This window comes from Tamandua tetradactyla, chromosome 9 (genome assembly GCF_023851605.1).
Source record: "Tamandua tetradactyla isolate mTamTet1 chromosome 9, mTamTet1.pri, whole genome shotgun sequence".
Taxonomy (NCBI): domain Eukaryota; kingdom Metazoa; phylum Chordata; class Mammalia; order Pilosa; family Myrmecophagidae; genus Tamandua; species Tamandua tetradactyla.
Genome location: NC_135335.1, coordinates 79,680,828 through 79,702,034, shown reverse-complemented (window position 1 = coordinate 79,702,034; position 21,207 = coordinate 79,680,828). Strand labels below are relative to the sequence as shown.

At 34.1% G+C, this 21,207-nt stretch overlaps 1 protein-coding gene across 4 annotated transcripts in view; it reads right to left on the bottom strand.

Moving 5' to 3' along the window:
* The window catches only part of LOC143646172 (uncharacterized), a 120,948-nt gene that overhangs the window by 45,500 nt on the left and 54,241 nt on the right, over nucleotides 1-21,207 (bottom strand). For 3 of the 4 annotated variants that reach the window (XM_077115135.1, XM_077115136.1, XM_077115134.1), the window contains exon 3: nucleotides 15,131-15,245. In XM_077115135.1, the coding sequence (XP_076971250.1) occupies nucleotides 15,131-15,245 (115 nt within the window). Of the gene's footprint in view, nucleotides 1-915; nucleotides 1,050-15,130; nucleotides 15,246-21,207 lie in introns of those variants that run through there. The other variant, XM_077115138.1, reaches the window with a different exon arrangement.

The window sequence follows — 21,207 nt, the reverse complement described above, 5'->3', positions numbered from 1 at the left end:
TCACTGCTGCCATCCCTATTATAAGAGCGACAGGGTTTTGATATTAGGATTGCTTGGGCAATTCTGGGAGAAATATTAGGAAAAGAAAGGACTCTCTATATCTCACAGGGGCATTTCTCCCCAGATATCTGGACAAAAGGGAATTTATCTCTCAGACATTTTACTGTCTGACATAGCTTGTAATTGTAAGAGTCAGCTACCCCGAAGTCAAATCTTATATATATAAGGTATTGGATTGGGGTAGCAGTGGGTTGAGAGAATACTCTTCAAAGTGCTTAGTAGATTTGACTTTCCATTCCAATCCGTCTTCTAATATTTACTTGCAGAGTCCTCGGGTAGTTACATTTTGTATTCAGTGCAGAGGTTTTGGTTGCATTCAATGGGAGTGAGAGGCTGTAGTGGGCTAATTCTGTCTTCACTGAGACCTGAATTCAGTGCAGAAAGCTAAAAGATGGAATTCTATTGATTTAAAAGTATACAGAGTGGACCCTATATATGAATCATTTAATATATTCTTGGAAAATAAGAATCATATTTTCCGCTGCTTTCTGATAATTCTCTATGAGTTCAATAAAAGTTAAAAATAGAATCCAACAAACACATCAAGTTAACAAAATGTAAACTCTTCTTGAAAACACTGCATAATAACTTTAACAGAGAGTAGACACTTCAATTTTCAATTCTACCATGTTCATAACATGTGACAAATTAATCCCAACATAAATTGTCAGTGTTCCCAACTAGTTACTTTATTTGCACTCATTTTTCATTCTTTCTACTTAGGTCATTTCTGAAGAGAGCCCTCTAACCTAATGCAACAGATTAGTATCATACAAATAATTGGTAAATGCCACTATCTCAAAAATTGCATAACTAATTGCAATAATTACCATGTGCCAAAAGTCTTCTGTGTTCAGGAGCTGTGTAGAGAACTTACATTCATCACCTTATTTAATCTTTAAACAGGGAAGTGAGATGAGACGATAGTCTTCATTTTACAGGACTCGAAGGTCCAATAAGCTCTTAAGTAACATGTCGATGTCACTCAACTAATAAATAGCAGAATAAAAATTCTAATTTAGTTTAGCCAGACTTTGAGTCCTTCCAATCTCAAAAATTAACTGAAATAACAATACAATTTTTAAGCAAATCTTATTTAAATGCATGTAAACAATGGAAATTTGTTGTCAATATCACACATTAGAATGAAAATAAATTAAATAAATGTTGTAATAATAATAGATGGTAGAGATCCACCTAAGAAGTGTTTAGGAAGGAAGCCTGAAGTGAGATTCAGAGACTGCATAATGAGAAGAACCAAATAAAGGAGGTATATTAAGGGACAGTGATATTATTATGATTAATTTACTTTTCTGGAAAATATAAAATAACAAGACTGGATAAATATTTTTCCTAAACATGTGTGATTCAGTCAAAATCCGTGGGTACAAAATGATTCTAATAAAAAGTACAATACACTTCCAAGCACTTTGTCGGATGTCCTTGAAGGCACATTTAAGAAAATGCATTAAGGTTCACAAGCAATTGTGATACAATATAGCACACCAAAGCTATAACAAAGTAAATCATTTATTTATGATCTAAAATAAATGTTTTATTTTCCCAAGGACTTTAACAAAACTCATATTGGTAAATTCAAGTCCTTCTGCTACACATTAGTTTTGACCTTTGGACTAAAGATTTATACATACACATAAAGGAATATATTGTTTGTAAGATATTCATGATATTATTTATTTAAAGTATTTTATATATCTTCATAAAATTTAGGACATTAGCATCAGTAGTAGTATTAAAATTAACCAAAATTAATCTTTTATGTAGAAAACACTTTCTCTTACATTGATAAATACCAATCAACATCATCAACACAATTTATATCTTGTATTAAAAATTATAGGGTATAAATTACCTTTTATCTGAACTGAGCACAGGCTGAAGAGTAAAGTTCAACTTCAAAAAATTCCTACTTCAAGGAGTTAAACTTCACACATAGTTTAGTCACAGTTAAGTTCTAATACTATTACTTTTTCTGCTGATCTCATTGGAGTTGCTAATCATTCTCATTAGCATCATCATATTAAATTTGATTTATGTGCACACTGCTTTCTAGGATCTCTGGACTTCTTATCTCTTACTTAAGAATGGCAGCACTATCTTGAGATAGTTTCCCCACATAACAGACCAGGCATCTGTAGCTTAGAAGGGATATATTTTCTTCCCAAGTTTGCACAGCTTGTGAATCACTTACCTGGATTATGACTCAGCTATATCAGACACAGATTCTAAACTCTTAACCACTAAATTCCAGTAACTTTGGTTGTATGTCTATTATATACTACTGTATTAATATGAAACTAGTATAAGTGTAGAATGGCTTTGTAGGTAGGATGCTTTTTCAGAGTGAATGTGAAATCATTAGATGAAATAAAATGAAGCCTAGGACTGTGAAACATTTGAACTTTTCTTGTGTGTGTCAATTATCTCCATCTTTTTATGTGTTAAATTGGTGCCTACTCATTATTACTGACAAGATCGACATAGAATTTGAGTCACTGCTTCTAGACACATTTAGTAGGGGTTCACAGGAAATATCAAGTTAACTCTATAATGAGTGATTTTTATTCACCTCGAACAACAAGCAAGTTGGAATTTTTATTATAGTATATTTAAACATCACTCCTAGGTTGAGGAACAAATGAAAAATTCTTTGAACATTAATCTGAATGATTTCTCATTATATAAAGATGTCCAAATTACATTATTTAAAAAAAATCAAATTGGTGACTTCATTTATGTGAGATATGTAAAGCTACATATCTTTGGGCTTGTTGTACTTCATTGCATGTTTGAATAAAGATAAAAGGAAGTCATTGTCTATGGACTGATATGGAAAGATCTTCAAGATATATTTTTCATTGTGTAAAAAAGCAAGACATATGTGAAGATCTATAACTGTAGAAGAAAGGTTAACATTTAAAACATGGTATCCTATAATAAAGGTTAGCATATAAAGTATGTAACATTAAATTTGTTTGTGTCTGCAAAAAGGTTGAAAATATTCACAAGAATAAGAAAAGTGGTTACTCAAAGTGTGTCAAAAAGATCATGTTTTGGACATATTTTATCAATGTGACTTCTAAATGAAAAAATTTTACTGTGGAAATGTTCTTAATTCTAGATTATGCTATACATTGCAAATTTCCAATTATTTCTTCTCTGGATTTACTTACCTAATGCATCATTTAGAGAAGTTATTCTGAATAATTGGTCAAATTTCGAATTATTAATTTAAACATAGTATAATGCAAACTCACTATTCCCAAAAATGAGACAAAAGAGTCATATAGTAGGTAAAATAAAATGTTAAAAACTAATAAACAATTTTACCTCATTTTTAAAAAACTGTAATTATGACATAGAATATATAAATATCACCTTCGTAATTGTGATCTCAATAAATGACACCAGGTGTGCATACATATGTTTGGAGATGTGGAGCTGTAATGTATGAAGTATTCAATATTCATGTAACTATATGAGGAGCCAAAACGTGGTTCCCAAATGCCTGACTGTTTCCGGAAATGTTCCAATCTATGATAAACTTTCCATCACTACTAGAGAAATAAAAATGATGTAGAGAATTTTTTGTAAAGATTAAGTCTTTATGACTTGTAACACTGTCTTTATATTGAAAGGACTATTTCTAACATTTTGGATATTTCTTTTATGACATTATGTACATAAATCAATCATTTTTGTTTCTGGTTTTGATGTACAACCCCAGAACAATAGTAACTTTATGTTATTCCCCAGCATCTCATTTTTAGAGTTGTTTGAAATCTCAATACTCTAGGAGATACTGTCCTAAAGATATTGTAAAACCCCAAGCTAAAACACCCAGAAATTATATTCATAATTCTACATAGGCAATAACCATATTTATACTTATGTGTAGATTTGATTTCAGCTAAAGACTAACCTGAACATTATAACATTCCTATGAAATAAAAGGAATTTAAAATCTGCCCCTCATTTTTATATCAAAGAAAAAGCATAGGCAGCAAAGAATGGGTTCAGAGTCACAAAGTTATAAGGTTACACACATAAAGCAGAAGACATTTTCTTATCTGAGTGAATTAAATGAGACTCCTCTCTTCAGTAATGCATTAGAGGAATTCTGCATTTAAAATGCAAATTTTGAATAATTCCACAAAGAATTGAATACTTTTGTTTAATGAAATAACCATATCTTAGATCACAAAATCCTCGAAAAGTTACACAATTGTTGTTAGTGAAATATAAAATAAAAGGAATCTTAAATAGAACAGATCAGACCAGAGCAGATGTACTTCTCTTTTGTCTAATGATTTAAATTGACCTAGCTAGGTAGGAATTTTGGTTTATAATCAGGAGGGCTCTTCATTTTATTATTATTAACCTTTTCTGGCTGTTGAATTAAATACATACAGTAGTGGATTGTAATGGTTTGTTCAAAGGTACATGGGTGGAATTTCATGAAAGGAAGTCTTTTGCGTTTGATGTCAAAGCACAGTGACCCTGCCAGTTGTCTGACCCTCCTCTGGAGAAAGTCTGCGTCAATTAGTAATCAGCTCATGTCTTGAGCTGTCCATCTGCAATGTGAGCGCGTTGACAGAACGGCACCTTGGAAATGCCTCATCTGGGCAGGAGACCAGACTGTTCAAGTGACTGCAGGTGACCCCAAAGTTTCTGGTCTTCCAGTGTTTTTATAGCTTCATTTTAATATACTATATGTATTTTATTAATGTGGCTCTGATTGAAATCAGATGTTCAGGCTCAGAATTGTACTATAGCTGTGACAAAAACAGCTGTATAAATGGAAGTGAGTATGTTTGAACATGTCTTTTATAAGTGAATTACAGTGTCATGACTCTTTCATTCGTTCAAATATCTTTCCATTATACAACTTTGAAAATGCCATTACTGTCAGTTACTGGACCAAATTATAGCTGGATTCCCAAAGCTGTATATGGTTAAATTAAATTCCCAGCATAATAAAAGATAAAGAGTTTTATATTCTTTTGATAAAGATTTTTACCAATTTTACCAGTTCAATTTTAGTTGCTTTCATGCTTAGCCAGTTCTTGGTCTCAATAAAGACCAATTTACAAGAATCTTGTTAATTCTGTTTGGTATAGCTGGCTAATCCAAAGATTAATACTATGACAAAATTTATGAATCTGGAGAGCATATATCAGGTAAGTAAAAGCAAAACTAAACAAAGCAAAGAAAACAAACAAAACTTCAAAATGCTTCCTTAGCCAGAACTATTTTTTTCTGGCTATACCTAATATTAAATTTGTGTAATATTTTCATGAAGCTGGGAGCATAAACTGATTTATTCAGAAATTTTGAAGTGTTTGCAATGCTTACCAATCTTATTACCAGACTGTCTATTATGTCCTACATAATATGGTTGTAAATAATCTTCAAAAATATGGTCCATAATATAAACTAGTCTGGTTAAGAACAAAATTCATTAGAAAGGATATTAAACAGAAAACTAATAAAATATTTGATGAGAAGAATGTGAAAGGTGAAGTGTTAGTCTTTCTCTTTTCTTAGCAATTCATCCCTTTTTCCCTGCTGTTTTATCTCTGGTTCCCACCCTTTCCCCCCACCTCTTGACACACACACACTTTTAGTTCTGGTTATGTTTTGATGCATGCTGAACATGTAGCAACTATTTTCCTGGGAATTTGAAAACCACTCAGAGGTTATTATTCATATTCCACAGGAGAGGAATCCAACATTTGCAGTTAGTTATTCACTCGGGTTCAAAAAGTGCACATACCTCATAAAGTTCCTTTGGGAGCTAATCTTTTCCCCCTGTATTCTTTTAGTAATCTACAACTTAGAGCCGTGGTTTTACTGCTTTTGGTCCAAGGACTCATTATGAAACAAGTCACCTTTTCTTAAGAAGAGGGCCAGGGTAGGCCATGGTGGATCAGCACGCAAGAATGCTTGCCTGCTATGCCAGAGGACCCGGATTCGATTCCCGGTGCCTGCCCATGTGAAAAAAAAAAAGAGAGGGCCAGGCCTCATTCGGTGGTGGTGAAAACAGTTCTTTGGCCAATGTTTGGTTCTGTTAGTTTCCGTGAGATTCTTAACAGCACATGGGGAAAGTTCCTTTGGCTACGCCACAACAAGAGTTTCACAGAACTGATTTGATAGAAAGGCAGCCTAGTTCATGAATTTCTTCTTCTAAAGCATTCTCATATGCTCATGTGCACTGCTCTGCTATTTTATATTTTATCAAACATAAAAACCTGTGGAAAGCCTACTTAGGAACAACTTCCAATTCTTGTGGAATTATTGAAAGGATTAGAAAGTCCCATAAACAAAGCATTTTTGAGGAAACTGTTAGAATAGTACTTCACTATATTTGAAGTCTGTTTTGTAATGAGTTCCTAGAGAGTAATATCCTCAAAACAAAGTATGGACACTAGATTGCTGTGCCATTATAAGGGTCAAGTAATTTTTTCACTAAGTGTAATTTGGGGAAATATTTTTCTTAACGTGAAGATAACTAAATATCACATATATTAATTTAATTATTCAGTTATTTGTTCTTTCAACATTTGAGAGCTTTCACGTGCCAGGCCCTACGTGCCTGCTATTTACTCTTCTGGGCTCATATAAATTGGTATAAATCTATAAATATCATTTTTTCTAGAAATGCTGCTCATAAGTTCTTCCGAAGAAAGATTTATTAAGCTTATACTTTGTGCCAAATGCTACATTGTTTATTGTTGAACAAATGAAAGAGTTCAAACCCGAATAAGAAAAAACAGATCTGGAAGAAAGTGATAGATTATATTATACAAAATACAGTAGTACTCAGAGGACGAAGTGATTAACTCTGTCCTGTTACTTTGTTTTAAACCATTTAAAGAAAATGTAAACTTGGCAGACCATGTGTGGTGTCAAAAATGTCACACCAGAAAGTGAAGTGACCCTGGAGCAAGACACAAGTATTATTTCTGTCTTTTATACTAACTGTGCAAACCTTAGCATTCCATATAACTTTCTGGTGGATTTACTACCTTCTGCCAGTAAATACATAATCTTAATACTATAGGGTGACATATCAAACTTTGATTAATGGTAGCTTTGTTTTTTACCAAACCCACAAGAGGTCCATTGCAAAAACATTACTAATTTTTAATTTGACATATGAAAGCTTAATAACTTTTCAGATCCCATATGGGAGATGGAGCTGAATGACATTCTTTATGCTTCAGGACTAAAGAAAATCTCAATCACCAGAAGGGTTAATGGGTCAAAGAACGATGGAAGCCAATATGAGGAGTCTGTGGTTCGTATGTACATTTAGCGTATATTAACTCCTGAATTTGTGACTATATTTCATTATGAAGGTGGATGAAAACTCTATTCCAAAAGAGCAAAATATTAAGTTAAATTGAAATAGGCTTTCAATTTATAGTCTGTGAGAGCAACAATTTTTTTTGTCATAATGTGAAATAGCTTTTAAAATAATTATTTATGAAGTTTTATGGAGTTGACACTTGGACTATTTTTAAGCCTTTCCATAACATTGGACGTATGACTTAAATTTGCTCAGAAAACATTTAAGAAATAAATATCATACTTCACTATTATTTATACAAGTATGCAAGCACAATTAGGTGACTATTCTTACTAGCCAGGGCTTTATAATGTTTTTTTCCACAGGCTTGGTTTTTAATATATGTGAAAAAAGTAATGGTACAATCTTTATCATGGGATATAAACTAAAGGGGTTTTAAATACTTGATCAGTTCTGTTAGCCAAGGGGGACCTAACAACCAAACATTAATAACTATCAGATATCTATCTGATATCAATGGGGCTCTGGACAACCAGACTTAATTGGGTTTTCTACATAAATCAATTAATCAGAGCTTGTTAAGGTTGTCAATAACAGTTCTTCCACTGGCTCGCTGTATTCTGCTCATGCATTGATGACCCATTAAGCTTGTGCTCAAGCAGGGCTAATTGACAGATGCTAATTACACAGGATTACTCACACAATTTAGAAAAATCAATAAAGTTCTACTATTTACAGTCAAAATAGTTTATTTTATCCCCCTTCCCACTTTTACTTTTTTCTAAAAGGAATTTTCTGGTATAATTTCTAGTTATTACCAAAACACTCAAGTGCATTTTGGGTGAATTGATCTGTGCATGGGCTTCGGAGCCCTGAGCTCAATCACCAAATGGGGTTCTCTGCTTTCTCACTGCATCTTGGTGTGTCACATGTAAAGTGACAATTCTAAATGCTTAGTTTTTCAGGATGTTGTGAGTATTATGTGACTTAAAAATATAAAATGCTCAGAATCTATCCTGTATATTTATTCCAAAAGTGTTAGTTTACTTGTGTTTCTCCTCATTGTCTTCAGTTCTTTCTAGGCAGATGTACATTCTCTCATGTTTTCAGTGGGAAAATGACATATCATTAGCACTTTGGACAAGGGGACAAACTATTTACATAACCCAGATATTGTGATTTAAAATCTTTTGGATTTTAAACTCTTTTGAAAAAATTCCAAGCTTCATTATGTTTTTGTATAAACATTTTATGCTTTAGTTTTTAAAAGCTTTTCTGAAAAATGACATTCTTCATTTACAATCAGTTTTGATAGACAGGGAAGTAAGAGGGAAGCAGTATGTTTTTTTTTCTCTTGACTTCCATTATATTGGAAATGAGTTAAAATGATTGAATAGCTATGAAAAAATAAACGTATTTTCAAGTAGTTGGCACATGCTGGAACTCTATGATCTAGATTTTAATTCTCTCTCCTGTCAAGAAATTTTAGAAAGACAATCTCAAATGTCTCCTTTTGTTGCTTAATAAAATAATAATGAAAGAAAGTCAATGAGATGTCAAGGTAACAATAGAGCAACAAATTATACCCTTAAGAAAATTTTAATATATAAAAATATTCATTCTTTTACTCTAGTTTAACTTCTAGCCATGAAACCAACAAAGAGATGTAACTCAAAATAAAAAAGAGTAATGAATGGTAAAATTGCCATTGTCGAACCCAAAATTATGTACAGTGCTAAATACAAGCCTGTAAAACAAAGATGTTTCTTGGAGAATGTCTGACTTCAAAATTACCACTGACAGAAATGGAAGTGATACAGTCATTAGCAAGAGAAAATGGTCTTATTTATATGATATACAGTGAATCCCAGTTTTGGTAAATATAGCTATAGTAGCCACATAGTATGATTAAACCAACAGTCAGAGGAGGGAAGTTCATTCTGAAAATTTTCACATCATGTTCCATTTACACATTTGAGAAACTTGGATTCTTTCTTGAAAAGGTGTTCCTGCAATAGCTTAAAATATTGTGCTTCAATGCAGCATGTTATACTTATTTGGACTTCTGATGGTGATTTGCATGTATCTAAATTTCTGATATTTTAAGATTTCACTCAATCTATGACCTGAATTATCTGATTGTTTAAAGATAATTATTAGCCTTTCTAAACCTCTGGATCTTTATCTGTAAAATGATATTACCTTACATATTTTAGGTATTATGTAAATAATGAAAATTAGTGAAATGAAAGTAAATTTTCTAGAAACATGAGTGACACTTAGCAGTTGCCAAATTTCCTATGCATTGCTTATATGACTGATAAATGGGGAAAACACTATAGACAGGATTAATTCCAGAAGTCTTTTCAATTTGTGTTAATCTTTTCCCCTTTCTTTTCTTCTTTTGAGCACCTGGTACTTATAACATCTCTTGCATTTCTTCAGTTTCTAACTTTTTGTCATTTTGGATATGTTCTGGGAGAACCCCACTCCTCAGATTTCTAATTCCTTCCTTTGATCCCTAGCCATTTCATTTATAATCGTCAGATAATGTTTAATTTTGCTTTGGCAATTTTTTCTAAAAACTCTTACGATTTCTTAGCAATGTATATTTTCTAAAGCATAAGGTAGATGTGTTAAGTTTCAAATATTTCTGTGAGTATTGATCTTAAACTTTTAATATTTAAATGTTTTCTCTACAAACATTATTTAATTAGGGAGAATATCCCTTTATGATGCCACCCTTAAAAGAAGTTGATGCTCTTCAGAATTTTGGTGACACTTGATTGTCCATACTTAAAGTTAAATTCATATTTTAAAATCAATTTTAAGCAAAATTAATAAGGATGAGACCTCAGTCCAGGCAAAATTTTGTTTTCTTGCTTGAATTTGTGGTAAATGCAATTCTGATGGCAGGAATGAAGCTTCTGATGATGGTGTCTTCTCCATTGTGGTTTACTCCTTTCCTGCTGACTAGTGTTTCCAGAGTCACTTCACTGCCTTGCTGCTCTTATTCCTCGTCCCTCTGCCCATTCAGCCTCTCAGACAGTTATGGCTCTGATGTTCTGTACATGAGTTGGCTCACAAATGAAAGCTTCCTTCTCTACTGCTTCTGGTTGTTGAATTCCTTGTGGATTATAATGGAAAGTACACTTTCTTATGATGTTCTTGTTTCTGTATGTGATTGTGGATTCCAAAGCCCTTTGGCTATTACTATCAACCTGCTTTACATCTTCCCCACATCATTCCTTGCTCTTATTTCTTGCAGCTTTTACTTTTTTTCCCATCCCTGATATCAAGTTCCTTCTATTTTATGTGTAATCCCTCATGGTCTCAATAAGATAAGCAAGGTACAGTTTATTTTGATGAGGAAAACATGAAATGGTCAAGTATGTATACAGAATATAGAGAATGGTACAAAATATTTTGCATCTGTTGTATTTGTTCTTAGTTCCTATTTGTTCTTAGTTCCTATTGGTTTGAAAGAATGTATGAACCCCAGAAAAGCCATGTTTTAATTATAATCCCATTCTGTAAAGGCAGGCATTTCTTCTAATCCCTATTCAGTATTGAATGTTTGAAACTGTAATTAGACCATCTCCCTAGAGATGTGATTTAATCAAGAGTGGTTGTTAAACTGGATTAGCTGGAAGCGTGTCTGCACCCATTTGGGTGGGTCTTGATAAATTTCTGGAGTCCTATAAAACAGCAAACATTTTGGAGAAAGAAAGAGATTCAGAGAGAGCAAAGAATGCTGCAGCACCATGTAGCAGAAAGTCCATCAGCTAGCACTTTGGAGATGAAAAAGGAAAATGCCTCCCGGGGAGCTTCATGAAACAGGAAGCCAGGAGAAGAAGCTGGCAGATGATGCCGTGTTCACCATGTGCCCTTTCAGATGAGAGAGGAACCCTGACCATGTTCACCATGTGCCTTTCCAGCTAGAGAGAAACTCTGACTGTGTTCACCATGTGCCTTCTCACTTGAGAGAGAAACCCTAAACTTCATCGGCCTTCTTGAACCAAAGTATCTTTCCTTGGATGCCTGTGATTGGACATTTCTATAGACTTGTTTTAATTGGGACATTTTCTTGGCCTTGGAACTGTAAACTAGCATCTTATTAAATTCCCCTTTATAAAAGCCATTCTGTTTCTGGTATATTGCTTTCCGGCAGCTAGTAAGCTAGAACACTATTACTCTGCACTATTACCAATGGTCTTTTCAGTTTTGGGGGTTTGTTGTTACTACTGCTTTTACATTTTTCCTTTCCCTTTGGGATCCCACTTCTTTCAACCTTGCCCCAATCTTTCGATCAATAAACTTCAACTGTTTTTTCCTTTGCAGAGGCAAAAGAAGAAACAACTTCATGCCCTTTAGATCTGTCTTCAGGAGTTTGAGGAAGGAAGTGAAAGTGCAGCCAAGTTGCCTGAGCCAAATTTGAACCAATATGCAGACACAAGTCAAAAATTTATTTAGTTCATGTCAATTGCTATTTTTATCATTAATGGTACTTTTAATTTGGGAACAATGGCAGAATTTGGGTGCATTGCTCCATATTTACAGACTTTCTTTTATTTTTCCCACTTTGATATGAACTGAGGCCTTGGTAAGGTAGTAGAACACCTTGGCCCAGAAAATTGGTGAGAAGGTTAGAAAAATCCATTTCCACAAAAATCATTTCAGTGAGCTTTTGTTGGGAGAGTCACTAAGTCTTATTTATGAAGTCAATTTTAAAAACTGTAATTTTTCATCTTGAAATAAAGTTGCAGAAGAGAATGATAAAAAAATGAAATCAAAAGTATTTGACATAAGGCAATGGTATGAACTAAGCACAATAAATATACTGTGAAGCTTACCATGAATACTAGAACAAGTTTTGAAAATAAGCAAATATATTATTATTACATTCACTAAGGAAAGCAGGTCCACACTTTCTTATGTCTTTCCTATCCCCACCTATGTTTTATACTATTTGTTTCCTTCCTTCACTGATGGTCCACTTAAAAACCTTCTCTACTTGAATTCGGGGAAATACTTGAGGAGCAAAAACATAAGAAAATATCTTACTGACTCAAGTTTTCCAGCTGTAAAGATACATATTCTTAACCACTTAATAAATGTAATCTTCTATATATTAGTGAGTAATATAAGAACTGCCAGTTAGGAACTACTCCATGTTGTTCTATCTCCATCTTTTTTTCCTGGTAAATGAGCATCCCCTAGCATATTGTTCAGTAAAAGAGGTAGAAAAAGATAGTGTTTATTTACGGGAAGTTTTTTTATCTATTAAAAAATTCCCAATATGAATGATTTGTTTTTTACTACTGAACCATTTTCCATCTATTTCTTTAATCCCTCAAAAGATTGATGAGATTTACTAGACTGTTGACAGTGTAGACAAATATTTGGTATACTCTTTTTCTAAGAAGTGATTTTCAGATAAGGAAATCAAATTTTGCTCGCATTTGCTATAACCTCACTGTCATATATTTGAATTTTATAAGACTGTTGCTTACTTTGAAACACTCATTATTGTTTGAAAGTATGTAAGTGGCATACTAAGTGGCTTAACATCCAATCTTTAATTTTATAATTAGAATGCATTCAAGCTGTGCTTCTGAGTTTTCTTAATGCCCTAAACACTAAATCGGAGTGTATTCTAAATCATACATTAAATAGAAAATCTTTGAATTAGTAACTTAAAGTTTAGCTTTATACACCAAGGAATTTTACTCATTAGCAGGTAATTTAAATTCTTTCTTTTCTCCACCCCTTTTGCTCCAGGGAATTTTAAGCTTGTTTTTCAAACCTTCCTTCTGAAATATGAGGAGAAAAATAGTACAGAAAGTCAGGATTTGAGGACACACAAAGCTGCTTTAGTAGCCTTGATCCCTCTATTTTAACTCTCTGGGTCATTTTTCTCTGTAAGGATAAGAACTCTGGAAGGTTGGCACAAGTAAGGCAGGAAGTGAGTCTTGAAAACTGGATCTGCAAAGACCATACTGGCATATTAAGGAACTGTTGTCATGTTACCAGCAATAAACTTTCTTATCACTAGAGAAATGATCCTATCACATCTGTTCCTATACTGGCTATAATGTAAAAACAGAGCTAAAGGTCACCTTGATTCTATGCCTCACACAAGCAGTGGGGGATAAGGATGACAAAACTTCAAGTAGAAAAGTTTGACAAGTTTTGTGGATGGACTCCTGACCATAAGGCTTTGAGAGCCTGTAACATTTCCTCTCAAAATAAATGTGATATTCAGAAATGGTAATATTTTCTACAAAGTCAGTATGGATTGGGGCTGACATAGATGATATAGAAAAATGAAAATTAATTTTACTGTGTGATATGTTCCTAGGCTTTACTATCCAGAACAAAAATACATGAGTAAGTGCTGCTGCAAGTTTTTGCTAAGCCAGATATCTGAAGAATGTTCAAAGATGTTTTACTGATCTATAAATGCTATGAGTTTTGCTGATGGAATAGCAGATTTTGTACAACTTAAGTTCCTGCAAGCAAATATGGAATTTACAATCATTCCATTCTGTTTTTTTTTTCCCACCTAGTGGATTTTCCCATCCAAAAAATAGCTGCATGGGCTTTTGTTTTCTAATTTATGTATGTTGACTGTGGATATTAAGTTGCTGAGATAAACATTATCTAAAAATTTAAATTTAGTTGCTAAAAAGTAAACAATGATAACATTCTAAAAAAGTTTTAAATGGAGCTGTAAAAATTCCATATTTATACTGACATTCTGGTTCATCCCATGAAAAAAATCTTTGAGGTTGGGGCAGTTTCATTGGTTCAGCTCAAGTAAGTCCTGCCCTTGTGATTCCAAAGTCTGTGGTCACTAAAGTGCTGGAGTCTGTCCTTTCCCAAAGGTGTTTTGGTCTTTGTAACATGTCACATAGCCTTCATTTTAAGACAGCCCCAAAACTCCATTGGTAATAAAACAATAACACATAAGTCTCCCTAAAATACGAAGTGGCTAGTGTGGAGCAAGGGAGTTCAAAGCCTTGGCATTTCAAAACTATTACTTTTCCACCCTCATGTAAAAATTTTTATCCTCTACCCTTTATCCACTAGTGAAGTCTTGTTGCATAAGCCTCTACTCTGGTGGAAAAATCCCTGGATTTTCCCTGGGGTCTTTGTCAATGCCATTTTCAACCAATGTCATGTAATATTCCTTGAGGATTGCAACCTGTTTCAGATGACTATTCATTCCAATAAATGACCTCAATATCCCTCATATCCTTGGATTTTCCCTGGGGTCTTTGTCAATGCCATTTTCAACCAATGTCATGTAATATTCCTTGAGGATTGCAACCTGGTTTCAGATGACTATTCATTCCAATAAATGACCTCAATATCCCTCATATCCTTGGATTTTCCCTGGGGTCTTTGTCAATGCCATTTTCAACCAATGTCATGTAATATTCCTTGAGGATTGCAACCTGGTTTCAGATGACTATTCATTCCAATAAATGACCTCAATATCCCTCATATCCTTGAGTCCTAGAACCTTCACAACTCTGTTTAGCAACTCAGTCCCAAGCCACAAGATGAAACTTGTCCTAACAGAAAACTGCTTTTTAGTAACATGACCCCTCACATTCGGTTGTTATTATATCCACCTGCATTCTTTACTCACTAAAGTTCCCATCATTTAGAATTTTTTCTGTGGCTTCCTCTTCACCAAGAAATCTTACCTGCAGGTCCAAGAAATCTTACCTGCAGGTCCATCACACCATCTCTCTCTGCAGTTCCTGCAGTTGGTTCCACCACTGGAGAAAGTTGTATTACGTAATGCTTCTTCTGGGTCTTGGCAGCTTCTTTTCTTCTTTCCCTGAGAAGAGATTCCAAGCCTCTGTAATTTTTCACAGGGTAACTGCCCCACTCCCATGCATTTCCTTGTTCTCTAAGGGAGACAGAAACCTTATGTTTCACATACTAATGGGAATTAGTGACTGAGAATCCTTTGAATTTCTCATCCTCAACCCAAAACCCTGATGCCTTCCTTAAAGTATCTATTAGATCTTTGTTTCTCCTGTCAACAGCTGTTCCAGGTGTGCTCTACAGCCTGATCTTACTTTTTTTTGTCAGGAATTTCTCCCCATCATATATTTTCTTGCTCCTCTGTGCATTTGACCTCATCTTTGTATTACTGCTTTACCGCCCATTACCTTAAACACATGCCTAACTCTTCCCCATCTTTAAAATAAAACTATTCTTTAATTCCATTTTCCTCTATAACCATATTACTCCCTCTCCCCCACTCCATTTGCAAACAATATTTTAGTAGACTAGCTAACTCTCACTTTCTCAAGCTCATCAACACAGAGTAATCTGCCCCCATAATTTCTAAATTGCTAAAGGAATTTCTAAATTCCTTAGCTAAATTTCTAAGGAATTTCTAAATTCCTTAGGTTGTCAGTGACCTTGTAAGTGCCTATATTGCCAAATCTAAAGGCAATTTTTAAATACTCATTTTCCTTGGCCTTATGTTTTCTTATCTTTCTTTTTTTTTTTTTTTTGCGTGGGCAGGCACCAGGAATCAAACCCGGGTCTCTGACATGGCAGGCGAGAACTCTGCCTGCTGAGCCACAGTGGCCTGCCCGTGGCCCTATGTTTTCAACAGTAAATAACCTTCGTTTGTAATGCTTTTTACTTCCTTGGCAGCCTCATTCCAGATTCTCTCTTATTTATCCTGTTCTTCCCTCCAAGTCTCGGTTCTTTGCTCCTCTTCTGCATGTAGCCTGAACGTCTGCCTTTCTCTGTTTTGTCTTAATTTCTCATGCACTTAAATTCTATTTTCATGGAGTCACCTGTTGCCTACCTATGCTTCTTCCTCTACCACTTGATTATTGTGGCCCTCAAATCTTAAAAACTAGTGCTAATTCTTCTAATATTACCTATTAGAAATCTGTTTTCTTGCGATCATCTTTTCTCCCACAAATTCTTCATTCTTTTCCTGAAGATTTTATGGTGTCATTAGTAGCGTAGCAGGTAGACACTGCTACTTCACATCCCTACTTCAAATCTTATACCAAAATCAATGAAACTGGATCATTTTACAAGAGCTACAACTATCAAACACCTAGAAGAAAATGTAGGGAAGCATCTTCAGAACCATTTGGCAGGCAATGGTTTCTTAGACTTTATACCCAAATCACAAGCAACAAACAGAAAAAAAATAGATGAAGCAACCTCATAAAATTAAAAACTTTTATGCCTCAAGAGACTATCATGAAGGTAAAACAACAACTTATATAATGGAAGAATTAGAAATCACATACCAGTAAAGGTTTACTTTCCAGAACATATAAAGAAATTTTTCAACTTGACAGAAAGATAAACAACCCACTTAAAAATGAGCAAAAGATTTGAATAGACATCTTTCCAAAGTAGATGTACAAATGGACAAAAAGCTCATGAAAAGGTGCTCAACATCATTAACCATAAGGAAAATGCAATTCAAAATCACAATGAGATACCATTTCACACCATGGAAGACAGTTTGGTGGTTCCTCAGAAAGTTAAGTATAGAGCTACTATGCGCCCTAGCAATCCCACTTCTAGGTATAGATGCAAAACAATTGAAAGCAGGGACTCAGACAAGTATTTCTACACCTATATTCATAGTGACAGTATTCGCAATTGTCAAAAGATGGGAGCAAAACAAGTGTCCATAAACCAATGAATGAATAATTAAAATGTGGTATATACATACTGTTTCATATAGTTAACCGTAAGAAGGTATGAACTTCTTATATACACAATTTTGATGAACCTTGAAGGCATCTTTTGAGTGAAATCAGCCAGATGCAAAAGGACAAATATTATATGATCTCACTGACATGAAATAGTTTTAAAAAGCAAACTCATTGAGTCAGACTCTAGAATATGCATTACCAGGGAATGGGGTGAGGGTAGGGAATAGGGAATTAAGGCTTAAAATGTACAAAGTTTCTATTTGGATGATGAAATGTTTTGGTAATGGGTAGTAGTGTTGGTAGCACAACATTGTGAATATAATTTGTAGCATTGAATATATTTCTGAACATGATTAAAAGGGGAAATATTAAGTTAAATATATGGTAATAAAACAAAATTAAAAAAAAAAGACACCTTGAAATTGCAGTATTCACAAAGAACCCTACTTTAAACCATGGACTATAATTAATAGCATGATTACAAAAATACATTTTCATCAATTATAACAAATATATCACACCAATGCAGCATGTAAATAATGGGAACATACATAGGAATCCTGTATTTTGTGCGTGGGATTACTCTTTAAACCTACAACTTCTTTAATACACACACAAAAAAGAGCTTAGATTCAAATTATTTGGACCTCATGTAATTTACATAAGCACTCTTGTTTTCTCTTGTGGTAAATGGGCGAGGTAGGACACCAATTTATTTGGCTAATTCTGAGGGTTTAGTAAAATAATGTAGGAAACAGACTTAGCACACGTCCTGTCACACAATGTGCTGTCAATAAAGTTTTCTTCCTTTATTTTTTTACTTTTTCCTATTATATGAAGGATGGAAACTAAGAATTTAAATATAGCTAAACTTAAGTGGTCATCCAAGTCAGAATTCTAGGATACATCCAGACTCCACTCTCTCCTTAAAATTGTCCCCATCAACCACTTAGACTTATCCACGTTAACTCCATAATTCTGCCTTTAGTTTTTATTCCATCTCCTTTCACTCTAGTAGCATTGCAGGTCAGTCATTTTTACCTTGCTTTGGTTGTTGCTATAGTATCCAAATTGATCTCGGCATATTTAACATATCACACCTCTCTACTTCCTACTACATACTGCTGCCAAGTAATCTATACAAAGGAAATACATTTAATTATATTTACCTCCAACTTAAAAAACAAAACAAAACACTTCCATTATATTTAAGACGAAATACAACAAAACTAGTATTGTTTGAGTGACCTAGTCTTTATGATCGTACCTTCTCTTCTGTACCATTTCTTGCCAAGGGCTCATGATAATTTATACTTTCATTTTACTAAACGACTTCCTGTGCTCTAGTTTAACCCTGTTGAGCCAGTATTTTCCTCTCCAACAATTTTTACTTACACTTTTTATTTGCACACCTGTAATCATAGTGGATATATAAATTCAAAATTCAGTAATGGCAGATACTTTCGCAATGTTTTCTTTCTTTTTTGCACTATTTTTGCACAATATTTACTATAAGTTGTCTGCTTCTGCTTTTCACTTACATACATTGTTTTCAAAGTAAACATTACATCAATGCTTTAAATTTAAAATTGGTTTGTTTGAAATACATATTGATAAAGAAAAAATATTTTCACTCAATTTAGGATCTCACAGCTTATTGGACAATTCATAAATCAGGCAGCATCCCATTTAGAAAGTGGAAAGGAGCTCTGCCAAGGAAGTAGAAAGTGGTAGCTCACATAAAGAGAAGGTAGAAACAAACAGGAAAATGTTCTGGTTGGCTGACGTTAAGCTTTCCATTTTACATTAATGTTCTTACAAAGCGGGGAGCAGATAACATTGATTAGCATGATATGCTTATTCATACTGACAAGCTTTTTCTACAAGACTGGAACTAGTTTTATCACCAAATGTTGCTTATCAGCCATTCTGTAGGGTACATTACATTTTTTCAGAAAGCCCCTGCAGGTCAATTTCTTTTAGTCTTCTGAAAAATCTCCTCTCAGAAAGGGGTCCCTCCTGGCAGTGACCAATATGAAGGGCCATTTTATTTTATTCAACAGTAGAAGGTACTAAGTAAAGTTAGTACAATAAAAGAATCTTCTTATGTTTCTAGTTAGATTCCATAACCTTCCAAACAAACAGTAGACAGAGACCTCTTTCATCAATTTTCCAAATGAAGAAAATTGCAATGTATTTACAACTCATATACAAAAGATGAAAAAGCTGAGGCCTGATTACTCATGCTGAAGAAAATTTCTCTTCATTTTTCTTTATTTTAGCAAGTAAATTTTCCTTAATAACTCTGTTTATTTCTTTTATAATGAAACATTTTTGCTTTTTGTTGTTCATATCCATCTTTATCTTTTCAGCATTTTTTAGTATATTTGTTAATACAGTCACCATATCTCAATTTGTATTTGAGCAGTCCAGATTTAGTCCTGTTGTCTCAGCTGCAATTATTAATGTTTTGTGCTTTAACTTCCCCAAGTGCATTGATTTGAAGATAACTTGCATTTATTTGGTTGCATTCATAGGTTGCATTTTTTCTCATGTTTCCGATGGAAGCAATGAACCGATATTGTTTTCCTTTTGAAATAATTGTGCTTTTCAAATATTTGGTTACTTAGGCCTGTGAGTTAATAATTCCCTGGTGTTATTGGCTACTAATATTCTAAGTTAAGAACTGAAATTAACTCAGCCCAGGTAAAAGCACCTCAAACACCATAAAGCACATCCACTCATTCTTAATCTAACTCTTCAACTCAGGGTTTCACCTTTTACTTCCAATAGAGAAGTGGCTTTAGGAAACATTACACTTTGAATTTTTAATTTCCAGTTATTGTGGTTTGGAGAACAGTGATAAGCCAGTGTGCTCAGAGTAATTGAACCCCACCCATTTTTGTCAGCTGCTTATAGCAGTGGAGTTCAGTGCTGCCTCAATATTTCTGGTAAGGATTCATTGGCCAGTGTTCTTAGTCACTGCCAGGGTGAACTGTAGTGAGTACTTTTTCCAAAATCAGTAGCAAGTAGGGCTGAAGTGGAGGAGACTGGCCAGGCAAGTGGTAGGTGAACATTCAAGGATGGGGAACATGGTAAACAATAATAGTTTTCCATCATTTCAACACAGGTCTCAAGCAGTCCTGGAAATTCTCATCATTTTCTCTGTTCTTATGCTCCATCAGAAGTTCTTCCAGGGGCTGATCTTTGAGGAGGAAGCTAAACCTTGTGCTAAATTCAGCATTGTCATAGGTGCCATAATCAGCCCCAAACCTGACTAGGATCTGTTTTAGTTTCTCCCACGTCATAGAATACACCAGTTAAACAAATTTGGATGATGATTAGAAAGAAACTTTTAGCACAAGGAATTTCTACTCAATAATTTTCTAAATGGTCTTTAGTTTTCTGCAACTAAAGGTTTATATTTAAGGTTGGTTTCACTATTTCCCCATAACCACTACTTTTTCTGATGCTTATCCACTATTGCTGAATCTGGCTTGTGAGCTAAACTCCTTGTTCCATGCTGACTTCTTCTCAGGTACCCTGACACAACTCCTCTTCCTCAAAACCACCTCAGAAGGTCAGCAGTCAGGTCTATATGAACTTGCACATTACAAGTGTAAACATGATTTTTTTTTCACAGGGCAAATTTAAATCTGTACAAGTTTGACATGTGGGAGTGAAACTCTGTATATCCATTTATCTAAGCACAAATTCTAGTCCCAAAACCACTCAAATAATAGTTTCCAGCAAACTCAGTCCTCTTGTTTAACATTGGCATTCTAGGTGTAAGCAAAATAAATTGACTCCATTATTTGGGTTACAGTGATTTATTGAAAGATTACTGGATATCTCATAAAATTTGGGAGATTTTTGAATGAATAAACCTGGGAAATTGGACAGGAACCAAGGAACACTAGGAAACTAGAAGGCTTAGACAAACTCATTCCAGAAAAATGGTCTGTTAAGATGCTTCTCCTGGAAATGCCAATATCAGAGGACTATTATTGTTGCTTCTGCTAAAATTGTACATGATTCTCCACCTGTCTCTCCTTTTACTATCCTTTTCTGAAAATTCCAAAGTTCTACCAAGGC